This window comes from Talpa occidentalis, unplaced genomic scaffold, assembly GCF_014898055.3.
Source record: "Talpa occidentalis isolate TD23 unplaced genomic scaffold, MPIMG_talOcc4v2.1, whole genome shotgun sequence".
Taxonomy (NCBI): domain Eukaryota; kingdom Metazoa; phylum Chordata; class Mammalia; order Eulipotyphla; family Talpidae; genus Talpa; species Talpa occidentalis.
Window position 1 is genome coordinate 148,942,520 of NW_026555331.1, and position 22,790 is coordinate 148,965,309.

At 37.6% G+C, this 22,790-nt stretch overlaps 3 protein-coding genes across 3 annotated transcripts in view; all 3 read left to right on the forward strand.

The window, feature by feature from the left end:
* LOC119248122 (olfactory receptor 2A1/2A42) overlaps window positions 1-22,790 on the forward strand; it is a 68,632-nt gene that overhangs the window by 22,197 nt on the left and 23,645 nt on the right. The window lies entirely within an intron of this gene.
* Window positions 1,768-2,703, forward strand: LOC119251358 (olfactory receptor 2A5-like). Its single transcript, XM_037518675.1, has 2 exons — window positions 1,768-2,019; window positions 2,065-2,703. The coding sequence occupies exons 1-2, from the start codon at window positions 1,768-1,770 to the stop codon at window positions 2,701-2,703; spliced, it is 891 nt and encodes a 296-aa protein (XP_037374572.1).
* LOC119251369 (olfactory receptor 2A5-like) lies at window positions 10,744-11,679 on the forward strand. Its single transcript, XM_037518685.1, has one exon. It carries the CDS (start codon window positions 10,744-10,746, stop codon window positions 11,677-11,679), a length of 936 nt encoding a protein of 311 aa, XP_037374582.1.

Consider the following 22,790-nt stretch of genomic DNA (forward strand, 5'->3'; position numbering starts at 1 on the left):
AATTCCACAGTATTTTTATGGCTAATTTCTATTTTAAGCATGAAAGAAAGTCAAAAAGAATGAAACAAAACTATATACATCATAGATCTCAGTAAAGATGTAAAGGAGTACTAAAGATGTGGTAGGATTAAAACTAGTAAACTTAAGAATTCCTCATTCCCATAACATTCTCTGTACTTTCCAAAATTATATGTTCTACCAATCAAAGGAGGATATTAGAAATTTGACAATCATAGGGAAAATATTGGTTATTAAAAATCCAATAAATTCAGATATTGCTTTGAAAATATGACTTTTTACTAAAATAACCTGACTTTTATGGAAATAACCAATTCCCAGCTGAAGTGGGTATGTACAAGGTGAGCCTAGAATAATGACATAAGAATTAACAAGTACCTAGAAGTTATATATTCGTAATTTTATGACACCTGGTAGGAAGACACCACCTAAGCCCAGTGATCCACATTAGTATCCCCAATACTGAACAAACATTATCTGCATATTAATAACAGCACAGAAACGCTGTTTTTAGTACAACCAAAAAAATTGAAACCTGACTAAAGCATGGGGAATCAGTGGGAAAAGCAACTAGATGGACATTACATGAACCAACTGGTCTGTCCTTGCCATAATATCAATATGAAGGTGGAAAAAGACTAGTAACCACTTCAATCTAGTAACTATTTCAATCTATAAATATCATGTTTTTATATATGACATTGGATTGCATCATGGACCAGAGAAATAGAAAACGATGCATTACAATAGAGAATAATGTTAGTGTTACAGTTCCCGATATGTTAATAATTCTAAGACTAGATTATAAATATGCTTGTTGAAAAAATGTTATAAAAGGTTTAGGAATAACCAAACACTTCACCAAATACTTAGGGGCTTCAAAAATTTATATGTAGGGCCTCCCCTGTGGCGCCAGTGGTTGAGCGCTGGGTTGCGAAGCTGCCCTCAGCCTCTGCAGCACCAGTTCGAACCTGGCCACCGGGTGAGGGTCCCACATGGCGCACAGACCTCTCCTGCTGCCCGCTGCTCCCCTGAGCAGTGTACTTCGTCAGTCTGCCTGTTCTGCTCTCTGCTCTGACTGGTGGATTCTCTCATCCTCCCGCGCTTCTGACTGTACCCAGTGCTTGTATAATAAATAAATAAATCTTTAAAAAAAATTTATATGTGTATACAAAAAGAAATAGAGATGATGAAACAAAGATTAAAAAATCAATTTGGTGGGGCCTCCCCGGTGGCGCAGCGGTTGAGCGCTGGGTTGCGAGGCTGCCCGCGGCCTCTGCGGCGCCGGTTCGATCCCCGGCTGCTCCCCGGCCACCGGAGGAGGGTCCCACATGGTGCGCAGACCTCTCCTGCCGCCTGCTGCTCCCCTCAGCAGTGTACTTCGGTCCTCCTGCCTGCTCTGCTCCCCGCTCTGGCTCTGGTGAATTCTCTCACCCTCCCGTGCTTCTGACTGTACCCAGTGCATGTATAAACAAAACAAGCAGACAAATAAATAAATGGAACATGCCTCTATTAAAAAAAAAATCAATTTGGTGAAATATATAGTGGCATTGTTTATGATTCTTGATAATATATGAAAGTTTAATTTTTAATAAAATTTAAAAGGAAAACACCAGGAAAATTGCTCAAATAGAGATGAACATACAAGCTTTCTCTGAGTTCAATGTAAGGAAAATAACTCCAGGTTTCATTACCCTCCAGCTCTGGTTATTTCATCATGTTTCAGTCCTGGACCAAACATCATTAAGGATGGGGGACAACCAGTCAGGGGTCCCAGAACTCATCCTGGTGGGATTCCCGCTCAGTGCAGACATGGAAGTGCTTCTCTGCTGTGTCTTCTCCCTGCTGTATGTCTCCAACCTGCTAGCAAATGGCATGATCTTGGGGCTCATCTGGCTGGATGTCAGACTGCACACCCCCATGTACTTCTTCCTCTCTCATCTGGCCGTCCTTGACATGTCCTATGCTTCCAGCAATTTGCCCAAACTGCTAGAAAACCTGGTGAAACACAGAAAGACCATCTCCTTTGTCACATGCACTATGCAGATGTTTTTGTATTTGACTTTTGCTGCAACAGAGTGCCTGATTTTGGTGGTGATGTCCTATGACAGGTACGTGGCCATCTGCCATCCTCTCCACTACACGGTCATCATGAGCTGGAGACTGTGCTCGGTGCTGGCCATCACCTCCTGGACTTGTGGCATTTTGCTGGCCTTAGGAAATCTAATTCTTTTTCTGAGGGTTCCCTACTGTGGACTCCAGGAGGTTAACCAATTCTTTTGTGAACTCCTAGCTCTGCTCAAAGTGGCCTGTGGGGATACTTGGATAAACAAAAGTTTCCTCTTTGCAGCTGCAGTGTTTATCTTAGTGGGGCCCCTTTCCTTGATGCTGGTCTCCTACATGCGCATCCTCTTGGCCATCATGAACATCAAGTCAAAGGAGGGCCGCAGAAAGGCCTTCTCCACCTGCTCCTCCCATCTCTGTGTGGTTGGGTTCTACTTTGGCATTGCCATGATGTTTTATGTGATCCCAGACAATGGTCACCAAGACGAGCAGAAAAAAATCCTTTCCCTGTTTTACACCCTCTTCAACCCATTGCTGAACCCCCTCACCTACAGTCTGAGGAATGCTCAAGTGAAGGCTGCCTTCAACAGAGCAGTGCAGAAGCAGAGGCACTATGAATAAAGGGAGTAGAATAGCCTTCCAGTGGATTTTTCTCAAGGATGTGTTTGCTAGAGCAATAAAACTCAAGTAAATTTTCCCATAAATGTCATTTATAGGAGGATGAGATTTATCCAAGAATATCATCAGCAAAATGGCAAAATAGGAAGCCCAAGCTCTTATTCTTTCATGCATCCAAAATAGATGTGCCCAGTGCCCTCGTGAGGACCAGGCTTGTTAACATATTGCAGCATCCCCAACTAGCTCTACACCACGAAGAGACACCAGAAGTGTGTAGACAAACTCAAGGCATTTTACCTGTGCTCTTGACATACTTACTAAAACCTTTTTTTTCTACATACTTTTTCTTACCCTGTTGCAATATCAGATGAAAATTCTCCCAGCTCTTCCTCATGTGGGAAAAGGATGAGTGGACCACCTGTGTATATTCCAGCTCTTGGGGCGATGTCCATCATGAGGATTTTTCTGTCTTCCCTCTCATAATGCTGATGTGAAAGGCAGTGTAGACACCAGGTCAGGTAATCGAGAATAAAGGAAAGTGAGCACTTGAGCATTTTAGAAGTATGGAGAGACAGGTTACAGAGAAGAGACTGTCAACCTTTATCTGAGGAAACACACGTCCACATTCAGAGGCACTGCATCCTCAGAAATCATTAAGAAATCCCAGGACTAACAGGAATGGTTGTTGAATTATTCCCCTGTTTGAAATCAGCTGGTATGGACTGGGAGAGGTAGCTGTTTTCCAAAAACTCAGATCTCAACTGAAGATCATAAGGCATACAAAGAAATAAGAAATATGGACCAATCAAGGAACAAAATAAATGCCCAGAAACAACCCTTAAAGATCAAAGTGATGAGTTACCTGATAAATAATATGAAATAATCAACTGAATGAATTTAATAAAAGATGACAGAACTGAAAAAATGAGAAGCATGATTCATGGACAAACAGAAAATATCACAAAGATAAAATATAAACCTTTGAAATAATCCTATAAATTCTAGAACTGAGAAATACAACAACTGAATTAAGGTATAAACTATCAAGGCTGGGATGCCCCCCAATTTTTCTATACAAACTTTTCTGTACAAAATTTCTATACAAATTCTATACAAATTTGGTCCTCAGAACCAAAAAAGTAAATCTACCAAATCATACCAAATAGAAATTTTCTGTTTAGATATCAGGAAAACATGCAGTCAAATTGATGGGGCAGAGTCGATGTCTGGATGACAGCAGAGAGGGGTGGGGAGCTGGGCATTTGGTGGTCAAAGGGCACAAAGTTTCACTTATTAGATGACTGAGTTTTGGAGAACTAATATACAGTATGGTGAGTGACATTGTTTAATAATAATGTATTAGCATTTATAATATATGATTATAAACATCATCACCATACCAGCATCATAGCAACAAAAATACTTTTTAAAAAGTGATGTATTATTCACTGGAAATTTGTGACAGTAACTTTTAAATATTACTCCCCCCTCCACACACACACACACACACACACACACACACACACACTATGTGAAGTGATGGATGTGTTAGTGACTTTGATTGTGATTGTGGTACATTTTCATGGTGTATACATATGTGAAATCATGTTGTATATATAAAAATACAATATTGGTCTATGTCAGTAATATCCAAATAAAGCTGGAAAAAAAACAAATTAAATTTGAACAGTAAAGATTATTTTTATTCACTCAAATATAAAAATATACAATGATATTATATATAATATATGTTTACAAAACTACCCTAAAACAACCAAAAAAACTAAACAGCAGCATTGTTTACTATGTTTTGTAAAATTCTTGAATGACTGTCTTGGAAGATAGCTAGAATTGTGTATTTGTTTCTGCATACAATTGTTAAAATACAGTGTGCACTTATCTATCAGAAAGCTATCAGACCGTAATGAGAAAGTGTGAAAAGTTTATTATTATAAAACAATCTATTGTACAATATGGGAACTTTTAAAAAATCTCAAGGATCCCTTTATCACAAAGAGAAAAATATTGGCTTAGGTACTTAACATTGAATCTATGTATCACAAAAATGAAATTGATTAGATGAAGATATAGTTCATGGGAAGAATTTGGCATGGTATCTAAACACAATGAGGCTCAAGTAAATCTTTATGGAAATTATAACCTTTCCTCATTTGCATGGATCAGACCCTCTTCAGGAATATGCACCTGTTTGGGGGAGTCTTTCTTCTTAAGTTTGTTCAAACAGGTTTCATGGGAACCTTCTCTAAACATCTAAGAGCCACAGCTTCTTATAGAAATGAGCCTAACGTATAGAAATAACTCAACACTGAAATAATCTCAAAGATTTGTCACCTCTAGTTTGTGATTTCTCTCTCATGTTTATGACCCTACCCTTGAGACATTTGAAAATCTGTGTGGATACAGAGTAATGCCAACTTGTGACCTGCCTCTGTCCCAGAATATTCCTCCAGGAATATGGACAAAAGCTTGCCTCTCCTCCAGAGAGAAGTTTCAGGGACTCTTGTCCTCCCACCTTACAGAGAGCTAGAAAAATATAGCTAAGTGTGTTTTATTATCCTTCTGGGAATTGCAGTTCTTAACCCTTACTCCTAGAAATGTACTTTAGAGCTTCACAATCTCTTGCAAAACCATCAGCAATTGCAGCAAATACTCCTCAGTCTAGATTTCTCCTCTGATGCCTGCTGCAGTATCTTAGAGTACGTCCCTCACCTCTGAAGAGACATATATTGGTCAAAATAGATTCTGGGGGAATAAGCAGTGCTGACATCTTATTATACACTAAAGATTTATTTGCACTGAGCTCATTCTCAGGATAGGTCCTTGAAGTAAATATGGTGGCAGCAGAAACCAACAAGGCTTCGTGGAGAGGAATGAAATTCCTGGGTGATATGTGCTGAGTCCCTCCCGACTGAAGTTCATGTTAGAGGTAGATGGAACAGATCCCCAGATTCCACTCCCACCCCAAATCTGGAAACTTCTGTCTGTTGAGCTGTGGCAGGGATCATCTGATCTCCTGACAGCATTTTTTGTCTTCACTTCTAAAGTGTTTATGATGGTGGTTCAGAGAACCCAACTCCATTGTTTGAGAAGGAATCTGGAAATGTGGGAGGTTCAAATGCAAACATTTTCTCTGGATAAAGCTCTAAAATGGCTAAGACAATAGAAGAGCCCTGTATTATTGCCTAGCAGAGATAATAGAGAAACCCCCATTACTGAAAAAAAGGAAATTCTTCTACCCATTTTAAGAAAATCTTTTTTTTTTCTTTACTGAGACCTGGAAGAGGTAAGTTTGTAACAAAAGTATTTATTGAAACTCTTCTAGGCTGTCATAAAATCTTGATTATTATTAGACTCAGAAGTTATTGTATTTTTGAAAATATCTGTCCTGCCTCAAATAGTGTAGAATGAGTGTCAATATAATTGATGAGAATTGGAGAAGTAACATAAAATTCCCTAGTTTGGTTACTGGAGTGCATGGTGCAGAATTGAGCATACCCAACCACTCCAGTCTTTGATTCTGAGCTATTATTATCTCTGGGAAAAGGACAATTTAATTGGGCTATCATAAGGCTTCTATTTCTGTGCTGCACCACTTAAAAATTTTAATCTATCTTTATTACGGTTTTTAAAAATATTTAAGTGCTATGAAATGATGGCAATGGAAATTAAGATTACATTTTCTTTTTCAGACACTAAAATAGCTCAGAAAATCAACATCTGACATGCCCATTACACTAACTCAATTGCATTCTGTAGTTGCAGAAAAAAAGTAATTATATTGTCAATTCAATATTAATTTATTTAAACCCTTCCAAAAGCAATCATATTTCTAGAAACAGGAATCTAGGACTGTGTGTCAAATGTGTTCATCCCAAGATCCAAAAGGGACACCGCCTTCCAAGTGGTGCCTTACTTAGCTGATATTTTACAGACATTCAAAATGCTGTGCATGTGCTTCAAGGTCCATTCTTAGGATACTTTCTTTCTATAAACTAAGTGTTTGATGAAGTAATTCCTTGGAACTTTCTGATGACTATTACTTCAAAGCAGATATGAAACATTAATTTATTTATGTGATACCATTTTCATTACAAATGTAATGTGGCCATGTCTTCATAATTATTCAAGTGTACCCTATACAAATACCACTCTTAAGTTACATAGACTATTCACAGATATTAATAAGATCTCAACTAAAGCTGTCCAAATGAAATTTCTCTGGTAAAATAGAATTTTTGTCTTGCTAAAGAAAGAAGGTGATTTGGCTGTTTACCGAGAGAGACTGGATAATTTATAGTTTGTTTCATGTGACTTGGGGTATCTCTTTCAAGTTATAACCCTTGAGATATTTGCAGATCTGTGTGGACAGTTTGCCATTAATGCCCACATGTGACCTGACGTGTGTGCATGTGAAATCATATGTTCCTGCTTAACATTTCACTAGCGGGGTTGGAAGCCTGCCTCATCTAGACTCACATTCTAAGCTTATAGACATGGCTGTGACAGCATCCCTCACGACACTTATATGTCTGCTGAAAGGAGTCACGTCAGCTCACACCAATGACAATTGGCTTCAGCCCCACTTTGTCTCTGATTTTATCTTGGGATAACATAGATCTTCAGAGTGAGAATGTAAATGTTTTGTAATAATGGCTTAAAGTATGTATTAAATGGTGCCTCAAAGCCCTCCTCATATTCATCTACTCTAATTTGCTAGTAGAAAAGATCATGTTGTTGGTGTGTGTTTGTCGAGATGGTGGTGACATTTATGGCATAGATTATGGCGATGTTACGCAGGTGTGTACTTAACTCCACATTCCTTAAGTATGTAGAGCTTTTTAGATGTCTACCAACCAAAATAAATTGTGCATTTTACAAAAAAACAAAGGCATTATATGTAAGTTGCTTGTATCTAAACTTTCAATGGTTCTAGACAGGAACAAGCAGACGCCCACATTCCTTTCCTCAGTCACAGGTTGTGGGCTCACAAAACACCCCCGGGAAGGACCCCTCAGGCTCCCTGCTGTCTAGTCCCCCTTCAGCTCACACAGTGAGGTAGTGACCACACTGGTGTTTTGAAGGACCCTTGTGCATTTTCCAGTTTGGTCAATGCCTGTTCAGAATTCATGCTCACCTACACCCGACGGTCTCCACGGGGACCTGCAGCAGGAGTCTCCTGCCACTCACCAGGGATGTGATCCAAATGCCCAGTGATGCCTAAAACCATGGTAGTGCTGACCTGAAGTGTGCAGTGTTTCCTGCACACACACCTGTGATGAAGGCCCAGTAATAGATTAACAACAGTAACTGAGAACACAAAGAACAATTGTAGGAATATGCTCCAGTATATGTTAAGTGAATGTTCTCTCTCTCTCTCTCTCTCTCTCTGTCTCTCTTTCTTTCTCTCTCTTTCTCACACACACACACACACACACACACACACACACACACAATGTCTTATAGCAAATCATATTTTGTGACCATAGTTGGCTGTACCTGAAGCCATAACTAGTGAATCTGCACGGAAGTGGTAACTACTGCTAGTAATTACCAGAAAAATTCCATTACTGACATCTCTTTTGAGCTGAAAAGCAAGTAAAATAGTATGAATTGAAACCATATCCATCATAGATCTTAGATATTTGTCTTATATTATCTGGGAATGTGTAAGCTTTATAGAAAATATGTTTTGATTATGAGTAAAAAAAATCAGATGTGTAATAATTTATTTCTGAACTGTTTTGTTGAATATATTAAAGTAGTCTTCAGCTTGTGATGCCTGAAGGAGGAAAGGCATGTCTGTGTCATGGGTGTGTAGAACTTAGGTCATGCAGATTGTTGTTCACCTAGGAAACAGGAGTAGCTCTTGGATGACAAACTGGAATTTACAAGAAAACCAGACATTTAGCTTAGTGAGATATTTGTGTATGTTAGTCTTAATATGTGAAAAGATGTCTAGAAAGGAAATCCAGGATAGTGAGTGTTTGGATGAAAACTACTTCCCCATGGAGTTATTCGGACACTGGATAGTGGAAACCTAGGCTAATATGCCCTGAAGCTTAGTCAGCCCCCTTAGATCAGACGGTAAATAGCTCACGGGAGTAAGAGTTGTACTAAAGGACGGATTTAAACCAGTAACAAGAAACTGCATATGGTGTAGTCAGATTATTCTTAAGTTTTATGAAGTCTCATTTACCATAGGTGTTCTTGTTCTTTCTCAGTAATTACTATGAAATAAGTACCAACCCAAAGAATTTCATTGAACCTCAGGATCAACTAAATTGTATTAAAACCTTAGCAGCAGTAGCATAGAACCTGAAGGTTAAGAGGACAAGTTCACAGGGAAGGAGAACTTGAGATTACTCTTGTGGTTGTGAAAATGCAGATTCTTTCCCCCATGTGTTTCTATATTTTTAAATTTCATTTCTAGATCAATAAAAAGATGGTAATGATAATGATGTTATAGATGATAAATAGGTAGATGGATGGCTGGCTGGATAGATGGATACACAGATTTAACTGAGAATTTCCATGTCCATGAAATAATCATAAGAATAAAACAAAATATATGTAAAAGCATATGTTTAAATGTATCAATGCGGCATTACATTGTCCAGAAGCTAGCTAAAAGATAATATATTTAATCAATTAAAATATTCAATATAATATTATGTGTTTATGAAAAATTTTGGAGATACATTATATAAAACATATGTGATATAATTCTAAATGAAAGAAACATCAATATTCTATTATTTAAAATTGTTTCTACATAAAAATAAATGTATGGTAAATAATAGAACACTGTATGTGCAAATTATTGATAATGATTATCTTTTGCCAACATTTCATTTTTTTCATTTCATTTTTTTTGCCAACATTTCATTTTCATTTTTCCAGATCCCTGGAAATTGATTTCAAAGCCTACATGAGCTTATTCTTTATTCTTGCAATGAGCCTGGCAGTTGAAATTTAATCTGTGAGTCTAAATTTGCCTAGTACTAGTGATTTATAAATATATAGAAAAAACAGAAAACAATTAAAAAAGAAGATTCTAGCATTATAAATATCTTTCTTCCTAAAATAAACTCCCACTTATTATTGATCTCATTTTCTAAGATACTAATATTAACTCAGTAAATAAAATCGGCTCTGTAAGACTATATCTACTATAAAGATTAGTAGGATTATACAAATAAGTTTAAGAATCCATCATTGCCTTAACAATTTACGCACTGCCCCAAGTTACATGCTCTCCAAATTAAAGGATATTAGAAATTTCACTGTCATGGGAAAATATCAGCTATAAAAAATCAATGACATAAATCATTGAAAATATGAGTCTACTAAAAAGTAACCTGATCATTTCTAGAAATTACTGATTCCAACATGAAGTGGGTAATGTACAGGGTGAGCCTAGAACACCACCTTAACACAGAAGCAAGCAGTTACCTCAGTGTCATATATCCATGATTTTATAACACAGGAGGCTGAGACTCATCACCTTGGCCCAGTGATCCACACTGGTATCACCATATTGGAACAAAGCATTATCTGCATATTAATGACAGCATAAGAATACTTTATTCAATCGAACCAATATTTATAACCTGATCTAAAACATCAGCAATCAAGGACAAAGCTACAGGTGGACATTACACACAACTACTTATCCATACTCTTTGTGGTATCAATAGAAAGGGAAAAGAAAGTCTTAGTAACTATTTCATACTAGAGGAGCTAAATACATGAAGATGGATTGTGTGGTGGGGCAGCACAGAGAAGCAGAAAATAGTGTATTTACAGTAGAGAATCATGTTCTTACAGTTTCTCATTGGATAAGAATTCTAAGAGTAGATAGTGAAAATCCTTATTCATTAAAAGAAGGGTACAAATTTTAGGGATAAACTGGCATTATGTCTGTACTTTACTCTAACCAACATACAAGAGACTTCAATTTTCATTGAACCTCTAGTTCTACCTTTTTATCATGTTTCAGTCCAGAACCAACTGTCATTAAGGATGGGGGACAACCAGTCAGGGGTCCCAGAACTCATCCTGGTGGGATTCCCGCTCAGTGCAGACATGGAAGTGCTTCTCTGCTGTGTCTTCTCCCTGCTGTATGTCTCCAACCTGGTGGCAAATGGCATGATCTTGGGGCTCATCTGGCTGGATGTCAGACTGCACACCCCCATGTACTTCTTCCTCTCTCATCTGGCCATCATTGACATGTCCTATGCCTCCAGCAATTTGCCCAAACTGCTAGAAAACCTGGTGAAACACAAAAAAACAATCTCCTTAGCCTCATGTGCTATGCAAATGCTTTTGTATTTGGCCTTTGCTTCCACAGAGTGCCTGATTTTGGTGGTGATGTCCTATGACAGGTACGTGGCCATCTGCCATCCTCTCCTCTACACGGTCATCATGAGCTGGAGACTGTGCTCGGTGCTGGCCATCACCTCCTGGGCTTGTGGGTTTTCACTGGCCTTGGGAAATCTAATTCTCTTTCTGAGATTGCCCTACTGTGGGATCAGGAAAGTAAACAACTTCCTATGTGAAATCCTAGCTGTTCTCAAAGTGGCCTGTGGGGATACTTGGATCAACAAAGTTTTTGTCCTTTCTTCTGCTGCATTTATCATAGTGGGGCCCCTTTCCTTGATGCTGGTCTCCTACATGCGCATCGTCTTGACCATCCTGAAGATCAAGTCAAAGGAGGGCCGCAGAAAGGCCTTCTCCACCTGTTCCTCCCACCTCTGTGTAGTTGGGTTCTACTTTGGCATAGGCATCATGGTGTACGTGGTCCCAGACAATGGCCACCAAGACGAGCAGAAGAAAATCCTTTCTCTGTTTTACACCCTCTTCAACCCATTGCTGAACCCCCTCATCTACAGTCTGAGGAATGCCCAAGTGAAGGCTGCCTTCAACAGAGCAGTGCAGAAGCAGAGGCACTATGAATAAAGGGAGTAGGATAGCCTTCCCATGGATTTTTCTCAAGGATGTGTTTGCTAGAGCAATAAAACTCAAGTAAATTTTCCCATAAATGTCATTTACTGGAGGATGAGAATTATTCAAGCATATCATCAGCAAAAGGCAAAATAGGAAGCCCAAGCTCTCCTTCCTTCATTGATCTAAAATAGATGTACCTAGTGCCCTCGTGAGGACCAGAGACTTGTAAACGTATTGCAGCATCCCCAACTAGCTCTACGCCACAAAGAGACACCATAAGTGGGTAGACAAACTCAAGGCATTTTACCTGTGCTCTCAACATACTTACTAAAACCTTTTTTTTCTACATACTCTTTCTTACCCCTTTATATAATCAGGTGAAAATTCTCCCAGCTCTTACTCAAGGGGGGATAGGAAGAGTGGACCACCTGTGTATATTCTAGTTCTTGGGGCGTTATCCATCATGAGGATTTTTCTGTCTTCCCTCTCATAATGCTGATGTGAAAGGCAGTGTAGACACCAAGTCAGGTAACCAAGAATAAAGGAAAGTAAGCACTTTGAGTGTTTTAAAAGTATGGAGAGACTTTAGTGTCTCACAAACACAACAGGCAGGGCAATTGTTGACAGGCTACAGAGAAGAGGCTGTCAACCTTTATCTGAGGAAACACACGTCCACATTCAGAGACACTGCATCCTCAGAAATCATTAAGAAATCCCGAGACTAACAGGAATGGTTGTTGAATTCTCCCCCTTTTTGAAATCAGCTGGTACAGACTGGGAGAGGTAGTTGTTTTGCAAAAACCCAGATATCAACTCAAGATCATAAGACATGGCCTCCCTGGTGGCACAAGGGGTTAAGATGCAACCTATGAGGCTGCCCACAGCCACTGCAACACCATTTCAATCCCCGGCCAGGGAGCTACTCTTTGTTGCAGCAGAGCTATGCTGTCTCACCCGCTGCTCCCCTAGCAGTGTGTTTTAGTCACTCTGTCTGTTCTGTCCCCCACTCTGTCTCTGGTGAATCCTCTCACTCCCCATACCTTTGGCCTGTACCCCAGGTCTTGTATCCATAAATAAATAAATCTTTTTAAAAAAAAAGATCATAAGACATACAAAGAAAGAAGAAAGATGGACCAAATCAAAGGGACAAAATAAATGTGCAGAAACAACCCTTAAAGAAGATGAGAGTGATGAGTTACCTGACAATACAAAATAATCGACTGAATGAATTTAATAAAAGATGACAGTGAACTGAAAAAATGAAAAACAAGATTCATGGGCAAATGGAAAATATCACAAAGATTAAAAAAAATAAACCTTTGAAATAATCATATAAATTCTAGAAATGAGAAATAAAATAACCAAATTAATATATCCATTACCAAGCTTCAAAAACAGAAACAATAGATGATCTGTAACAGACTTAAAACAAACATGGCATAACAAAAATGGGATGCAGGAAAATCAGTATTAAGAGGGAAGCTCACATCAGCTAACTCTGGACAAAAAAAAAAAGTATTGCAAATCAACAATCTCACTTTACATGCAATGTATTAGAAAAAAAAATAAACAGAAAAAAAAGCAAACCCAAAGTTAGTAGGAAGGAAGGAAAGAATGAAAGAGTAATAGCTAAGCTTTGGAAACAACCCAAATGCCTAAAAATAAATGACTGGGTCAAGAAGATGTGGTCCATATACACCATGGAATATTACTCAGCCATCAAAAAAGATAAACACATGCCATTTGCAGCAACATGGATGGCGCTGGAAGGGATCATGCTCAGTGAAATAAGCCAGAAAAAGAAAGAAAAATACCGGATGGTCTCACTCATAGCAGGAATCTAGAAAACTTAAATAAGGGACCAGGAAAAAGCATAACTATAAGAAAGAAAAAATCAAAATCAATAAACAACTATGAACCAGAGACACACTATGGGGGTTGGGAGGCAGGGAAAGGAGGGATTGGGGTGAAAATAAGGGGGTTATAATTGTATACAGAATATAAAAATAAAATTAAAAAAAAATGAAAGAGTAGAGAAAAACAAGAATAGAAAATCAATAGAAAAAAAAGGAAAAAGCAAAAGAATTCAAATTGTCGAATTGAAAAATTCAACAACCTTGACAAACTGATAACAAGAATAAGAGAATAAAAATGTTTCTGAGGTTAATCAATTCATTGCCATAAAATAAAATTGTGGGTACAGGTGGCAGGGAGAAGGAAGAATATAGAGTTGCACTTCTTGGGTACAGAGCTTCCTGGGATGAACACCTTCTAGAGATGGATCTGGGGATAGTTACACACAATCTGAATGACTTTCTGCACAGAAAGTTTTTTAAAATGTTAAAATTTTATGTTTTATGTATTTCCCACAATAAAATATTTAGACTATGCTTTAGCTGATGACCACACAAATTCCCATCTTTTGTGATGGAAATCCCTCAGGCTGGAGCACAAGACCAGAACTTTCACAGAGAACAGATTGCTAAGCAACATGCTTTCTACCTCACTAATTGTGACGTCGCTGAAATACACAATTAAGAAACTATTAGTTCCCTTTGAAATAATTGCAAAGAAAAACTTTGATCAAGAATGACAAAAAAGCAGGCAATCTTTAAACCAATCTTTAAACTAAATATGCAATTGTCAGACACATTTCAAGTTATGATTTATTAAAATAAATTAATCTGACTGGAAAATGTAGAAATGGTCCCAGAACTTTGATGTTGGGACATTGGTCTGACTTCATAGGAACACCTGGTTGTGATCGTGGCCAGTATGTCAAGTTGGGCATATTATAACCATGTGTAAAGGCTCTTGGGTGAATATTCCTTCTGATGTTTTTAGTGTTTGAGCCAATTTGTGTTAAAATGATTGTGGAGACTACAGAGCTGTGAGATAACTTTGAAGGAGCCAAATCGCTTCTCTCTCATGGAGGACAAAGCCCTCTGGACTTGTGACACGACAGTGACCTTCTCATCACGTTTCTGGTGGTAAAATCAGTAACACTGGCTTCTCTACACCTGCTGGTGAAAGCATTTCCTTTAGTTTGAAAGGATTCTCTTTCTTAGGGACTTCCATCTGAGCAACATGTTTAACTTGATGTAAATTGTGTGAAATTAATCACTAATATTCTATTTCAATATGGATTTGGGGTTTTAGTGCATTTGGGATGTACAGAAGAGAGCTTTCCCTCTGCGTTCTCAACTTAGCTAATGGCTTCGCACAGAACAGGTTGCTTTGGGCCATCTTGGCGGTGGACACGCCTCCCTCACTGAACTGAATCATTCCAGAATTTGGTTTAGAAGGAGAGGTGCGAAGCTCTTCCTCTCACGTGCTGGCCCAATTTCAATTCTGTTGTGTCTCTGAGGACAGGAAAGCCCAGGAGAGGGAGAAAGGGTTGGTGGGTCAGGGGAACATTTGTCAAGTACCTTTGTTCAGTTAGGCCTAGTTGTTGAGGGTCTGGGATGCCCCCCAATTTTCTATACAAATTAATAAGTGTCCTCAGAACCAAAAAGTGAATCTACCAAATCATACCAAATAGAAATTTTCTGTTTAGACATCAGGAAAACTTGTAGTCAAAGTGATGGGGCAGAGTTGATGTCTGGATGACAGCAGAGAGGGGTGGGGAGCTGGGCATTTGGTGGTCAAAGGGCACAAAGTTTCACTTATTAGATGACTACGTTTTGGAGAACTATTATACAGCATGGTGAGTGACAATGTTTAATAATAATGTATTAGCATTTATAATATATGATTATTAACATCATCACCACACCAGCATCATAGCAACAAAAATACTATTTAAAAAATGATGTATTATTCACTGGAAATTTGTGACAGTAACTTTTAAGTGTTAACACACACACATATACACTCCCTATGTGAAGTGAGGGATGTGTTAGTTACTTTGTGGTACATTTTCATGGTGTATACATATGTGAAATCATGTACACATAAAAATACAATATTTGTATGTCAGTAATATCTAAATAAAACTGGAAAAATACAAATTAAATTTAAACAGTAAAAATTATTCTTATTCATTCAAAAATTAAAATACAAAATGATGTTATATGTAATATGTATTTACAAAACTACCCTAAAACAAACAAACAAAAAAACTAGACAGTAGTGTTGTTGTTTACTATTTTTGTAAAATTCTTGAATGACTGTCTTGGACGATAGCTAGAATTGTGTATTTGTTTCTGCATACAATCTGTTAAAATATAGTGTGCACATATCCATCAGAAAGCTATCAGGCCCTAATGAGAAAGTGTGAAAAGTTTATTATTATAAAATAATCTATTGTACAATTACCTGTGGGAACTTTTAAAAATTCTCAAGGATCCCTTTATCTCAAAGAGAAAAATATTGGCTTAGGTACTTAACATTGAATCTATATATCACAAAAATGAAATTGATTAGATGAAGATATAGTTCATGGGAAGAATTTGGCATGGTATCTAAATACAATAAAGTAAATCTTTATGGAAATTATAACCTTTCCTCATTTCCAAGGATCAGACCTACTTCAGAGAATATGCACCTGTTTGGGGGAGTCTTTCTTCTTAGGTTTGCTCAAACAGGTTTCATGGGAACCTATTGTAAACATCTGACACAACTTCTCATTGAAATCTCAGGAGCCTAAAGTATAGAATAAACTCAACACTGAAATAATCTCAAAGGTTTGTCACCTCTAGTTTGTGATTTCTCTCTCATGTTTATGACCCTACCCTTGAGACATTTGAAAATCTGTGTGGATACAGAGTAATGCCAACTTGTGACCTGCCTCTGGCCCAGAATATTCCTCCAGGAATATGGGCAAAAGCTTGCCTCTCCTCCAGAGAGAAGTTTCAGGGATTTTGTCCTGCCACCTTACAGAGTTAGAAAAATATAGCTAAGTGTGTTTTATTATCCTTCTGGGAATTGCAGTTCTTAACCCTTACTCCTAGAAATGTACTTTAGAGCTTCATAATCTGTTGCAAAATCATCAGCAATTGTAGCAAATGCTCCTCAGTCTAGATTTCTCCTCTGATGCCTGCTACAGTATCTTAGAGTATGTCCCTCACCTCTGAAGAGATATATATTGGTCAAAATAGATTCTGGGGGAATAAGCAGTGCTGACATCTTATTATACACTAAAGATTTAGTTGCACTGAGCTCATTCATTCTCAGGATAGGTCCTTGAAGTAAATATGGTGGCAGCAGAAACCAACAAGGTTTCGTGGAGAGGAACGAAATTCCTGGGTGATATGTGCTGAGTCCCTCCCGACTGGAGTTCATGTTAGAGGTAGATGGAACAGAACCCACTCCCACCCCAAATCTGGAAACTTCTGTCTGTTGAGCTGTGGCAGGGATCATCTGATCTCCTGACAGCATTTTTTGTCTTCACTTCCAATGTGTTTATGATGGTGGTTCGGATAACCCAACTCTATTGTTTGAGAAGGAATCTGAAAATATGAGAGGTTCAAATGCAAACATTTCCTCTGGATGAGGCTCTGAAATGGCTAAGACAATAGAAGAGCCCTGTATTAATGCCTAGCAGAGATAATAGAGAAACCCCCATTACTAAAAAAGGAAATTCCTCTGCCCATTTCAAGAAAATCTTTTATTTTTTACTGCGACGGTGGAGAGGTAAGCTGTAACAAAATTATTTATTGAAACTCTTCTAGGCTGTCATAAAATCTTGATAATTATTAGACTCAGAAGTTGTTGTCTTTTTGAAAATATCTGTCCTGCCTCAAATAGTGTAGAATGAGTGTCAATATAATTGACGAGAGTTGGAGAAATAGCATAAAATTCCCTAGTTGGGTTACTGGAGTGCATGGTGCAGAATTGAGCATACCCAACCACTCCAGTCTTTGATTCTGAGCTATTATTATCTCTGGGAAAAGGACAATTTAATTGGGCTATCATAAGGTTTCTATTTCTGTGTTGCACCATTTAAAAATTTTAATCTATCTTCATTATGATTTTTAAAAATATTTAAGTGTTATGAAATGATGGCAATGGAAATTAAGATTACAGTTTCTTTTTCAGACACTAAAATAGCTCAAAAAATCAACATCTGACATGCCCATTACACTAACTATAATATGCATTCTGTAGTTGCAGAAAAAAAGTAATTATATTGTCAATTCAATATTAATTTATTTAAACCCTTCCAAAAGCAATCATATTTATAGAAACAGAAATCTAGGACTGTGTCTCAAATGTGTTCATTCCAGATCCAAAAAGGACACCCTGTTCCAAGTGGTGCCTTACTTAGCTGATATTTTACAGACGTTCAAAATGCTGTGCATGTGCTTCACGGTCCATTCTTAGGATACTTTCTTTCTATAAACTAAGTGTTTGAAAAAGTAATTCCTTGAAACTCTCTGATAAGTATTACTTCAAAGCAGATATGAAACATTAATTCATTTATGTGATACCATTTTCATTACAAATGTAATGTGGCCATATCTTCATAATTATTCAAGTGTACCCTATGGAAATACTGTTCTTAAGTTACATAGACTATTCACAGATATTAATAAGAAATCAACCATAAATGTTCAAGTCCGATTGTGAATTTCTCTAGTGAAGTAGAATTTTTTTCCTCATCAATAGATAGAAGGTGATGATGGAAGTTCATCAAGAGAGACCGTAAAGCAGCCTGAGCTCAGAAACTGGAATAATTTATTGTTTGGTTCATGTGACTTGGGGTATCTCTTTCAAGTTTATAATCCTCGAGATAGTTGCAGATCTGTGTGGACAGAGTGTTGTTAATGCCCACATATGATCTGACATGTGGGCATGTGAAATCATATGTGTTGCTTAACATTTCACTAGCAGGGTAGGAAGCCTGCCTCATCTAGACTCACATTCTAAGCTGCATAATAGGGCTGAGACAGCATCTGCCCACAAGACTTCTGTGTCTGCTGAAAGGAGTCAAGTCAGCTCACACAAATTACAGTTAGCTTCAGCATCACCTTTTCTCTGATTTTACCTTGAGGATCACACAGATCTTCATAGTAAGAATGCAAATGTTTTGTTATTATGGCTTAAGATATGCATTGAAATGGTGCCTCAAAGCTTTCTTCATATTCATCTACTCTAATTTGCTAGTAGAAAATACCATGTTGTTGGTGGGTGTTTGTGGAGATGGTGGTGACGTTTATGGCATAGATTATGGCGATGTTGCTCAGGTGTGTACTTAACTCCACATTCCTTAAGTATGTAGAGCTTTTTAGATGTCAACCAACCAAAATAAATTGTGCATTTTACAAAAAACATAGGCATTATATGTAAGTTGCTTGTACCTAAACTTTTAATGGTTCTAGACAGAACAAGCAGACGCCCACCTTCCCTTTCCACAGTCACAGGTTGTGGGCTCACAAAACACCCCCAGGAAGGACCCCTCAGGCTGCGGGCTGTCTAGTCCCCCTTCAGCTCACACAGTGAGGTAGTGACTGCCCTGTGTGTGCACACTGGTGTTTTGAAGGACCCTTGTGCATTTTCCAGTTTGGTCAATGCCTGTTCAGAATTCATGCTCACCTACACCCAACCGTCTCCACGGGAACCTGCAGCAGGAGTCTCCTGCCACTCACCAGGGATGTGATCCAAATGCCCAGTGATGCCTAAAACCATGGTAGTGCTGACCTGAAGTGTGCAGTGTTTCCTGCACACACACCTGTGATGAAGGCCCAGTAATAGATTAACAACAGTAACTAAGAACACAAAGAACAATTGTAGGAATATGCTCCAGTATATGTTAAGTGAATGTTCTTTCTCTCTCTCTCTCTCTCTCTCTCTCTCTCTCTCTCTCTCTCTCTGTCTGTCTTTCACACATACACACACACACACACACACACACACACAATGTCTTATAGCAAATCATATTTTGTGACCATAGTTGGCTGTACCTGAAGCCATAACTACATAACTAGTGAATCTGCACGGAAGTGGTAACTACTGCTAGTAATTTCCAGAAAAATTTCATTACTGACATCTCTTAAAAGCAAGTAAAATAGCATGAATTGAAACCATATCCATCATAGATCTTAGATATTTGTCTTATATTATCTGGGAATGTGTAAGCTTTATAGAAAATATGTTTAATCATGAGTGAAAAAATAACAGATGTGTAATAATTTATTTCTGAACTGTTTTGTTGAATATATTAAAGTAGTCTTCAGCTTGTGATGCCTGAAGGAGGAAAGGCATATCTGTGTCGTGGATGTGTAGAACTTAGGTCATGCAAATGTTGTTCACCTAGGAAATAGGAGTAGCTCTTGGTTGACAAACTGAAATTTACAAGAAAAAATAAGATATTTAGCTTAGTGAGATATTTGTAAATGTTAGTCTTAATATGTGAGAAGATGTCTGGGAAGGAAATCCAGAATAGTGAGTGTTTGGATGAAAGCTACTTCCTCATGGAGTTATTTGGACACTGGATGGGGGAAACCTAGGCTAATATGCCCTGAAGCTTAATCAGCACCATTTGATCAGAAGTTAAATAGTTCAAGGTTGTCAGCGTTGAACTAAGAGACAAATCGAACCCAGTAACAAGAAACTACGTACATTGTAGTCAGATTATTGTTAACTTTTATGAAGTCTCACTTTCCGTTAAGTGTTCTTGTTCTTTCTTGGTAGTTAATATAAAGTAAGTACCCACCAAAGAAGTTCATTGAACCCCAGGATTGGCTAAATTATATTAAAATCTGAGAGGTGGTATGATGGAAGCTGAAAGTTAACTGGACAAGTTTGCTTAATGATAACGATGTTATAGATGATAAATCAGTGGGTGGGTGGGTGGGTGGGTGGGTGGGTGGGTGGATGGATGAATGGATAGATAGATAAATTTGACTGAGAATTTCAATGTCCATGAAATTATCATAAGAATGAAACAAAATATATGTAATAGCATATGTTTAAAATGTATCAACGTGGCAGTACATTGCCCAGAGGCTAGTAAAAAGATAATATACAATATTTTAATTGTATTTAATATTACATTACGTTAAATTTTAATTTAATTTAATATTAATAAATAATTGTATTTAATATTTTGTGTGTATGAAAAATTTTGGAAAGAAATATATTAATATAGAAAACATACATGATATAATTTTAAATGAAAGAAACATCAATATTGTTCTATTATTTAAAGTACATATAAAAATAAATGTATGGTAGATAATGGAATACTGGATGTACAAATTATTGACAATGATATCTTTTGCCAACATTTCACTTTTTTCAGTCTTTTTGAATTCCATATTGTTTTAAGATCTCTGGAAATTGGTTTCAAAGCTTTATATGAGCTTATTCTTTATTCTTTTTTTTTAGAACATTTTTTTAAAAATTTATTTATTTATGTAAGCACTGGGCACCGGAGGGCGAGGGAATTCACCTGAGTCAGAGCGGGGAACAAAACAGGCAGAATGACGAAGTACGCTGCTAAAGGGAGCAGCGGGCCACAGGAGAGGTCTGTTGCGCCATGTGGGACCCTCTCTCAGGGGCCGGGGATTGAACCAATGTTGCAGAGGCTGCGGGCAGCTTTGCAACCCAGCGTTCAACCACTGTGCCACTGGGGAGTCCCTTATTCTTTATTCTTGCAATGAACCTGGCAGTTGAAACGTTAATCTATGAGTCTAAATTTTCCTAGAACTAGTGATTTCTAAATATATAGAAAAAGAGAAAACAATTTAAAGAATAAGATTCAAATTAAAGAATAAGATTCAATTTAAAGAATAAGATTTCTACCTAAAAGTAAACTCCCACTTATTATTGATCTCATTTTCTAAGATACTAATGTTAATTCAGTAAATAAATTTGGCTCTGCAAAAAACAGGAGTAAAGATATAATAGGATTATACAAAGAAGTTTAAGAATCCATCATCCCCTTAACAATTTGTGCACTGCCCCAAGTTACATGCTCTCCAAATTAAAAAAAGGGTATTAAAAATTTGACTATCATGGGGAAATATCAACTATAAAAATTCAATGACATAAATCAATTATTGCTGTGAAAATATGAGTATCTACTAAAAAGTAACCTGATCATTTCTAGAAATTACTGATTCCAACATGAAGTGGGTAATGTACAGGGTGAGCCTAGAACACCACCTTAACACAGAAGCAAGCAGTTACCTCAATGTTATATATCCATGATTTTATAACACAGGAGGCTGAGACTCATCACCTTGGCCCAGTGATCCACACTGGTATCACCATATTGGAACAAAGCATTATCTGCATATTAATGACAGCATAAGAATACTTTATTCAATCCAACCAAATATTTATAACCTGATCTAAAACATCAGCAATCAAGGACAAAGCTACAGGTGGACATTACACAAAACCACTTATCCATACTCTTTGTGGTATCAATAGAAAGGGAAAAGAAAGACTTAGTAACTATTTCATACTAGCAGAGCTAAATACATGAGGATGGATTGTGTGGTGGAGCAGTGCAGAGAAGCAGAAAATGGTGTATTTACAGTAGAGAATTGTGTTCTTACAGTTTCTGGTTGGATAAGAATTCTAAGAGTAGATAGTGAAAATCCTTATTCATTAAAAAAGAGTACAAATTTCTTACACCAGTGAGAATGGCACATATTAAAAATACTAGCAACAACAAATGTTGGTGAGGGTATGGAGAAAAAGGAACTCTCCTGCACTGTTGGTGGGAGTGCAAACTGGTCCAACCACTATGGAGAGCTGTGTGGAGATTTCTGGACCTACTAAACATAGAGCTTCCATATGATCCAGCAATTCCACTCCTAGGTATTTACCCAAAGGACACAGAAACATCAATCCCAAAGAGCACCTGCACCCCTATGTTTATAGCAGCACTGTTTACAATAGCTAAGCTTTGGAAACAACCCAAATGCCCCAAAATAGATGACTGGATCAAGAAGATGTGGTCCATATACACCATGGAATATTACTCAGCAATCAAAAAGAGAAACACAGGCAATTTGCAGCAACATGGATGGACCTAGAAGGGATCATGCTCAGCAAAATAAGTCAGAAAGAAAAAGAAAAATACCAGATGGTCTCACTCATAGCAGGAATCTAGAAAACCTAAGTAAGAGACCAGGAAAAAGGCTAATCAATACAAAGTAAAAATCAAA

What these genes read in the sequence shown, in the direction of transcription:
- LOC119251358 (XM_037518675.1), top strand. Translation starts at nt 1,768, where the DNA reads ATGGGGGACAACCAGTCAGGGGTCCCAGAACTCATCCTGGTGGGATTC. An exon ending in CCAAACTGCTAGAAAACCTG is followed by an intron (nt 2,020 to 2,064) that starts GTGAAACACAGA and finishes TGCACTATGCAG; the next exon opens with ATGTTTTTGTATTTGACTTT.
- LOC119251369 (XM_037518685.1), top strand. Translation starts at nt 10,744, where the DNA reads ATGGGGGACAACCAGTCAGGGGTCCCAGAACTCATCCTGGTGGGATTC.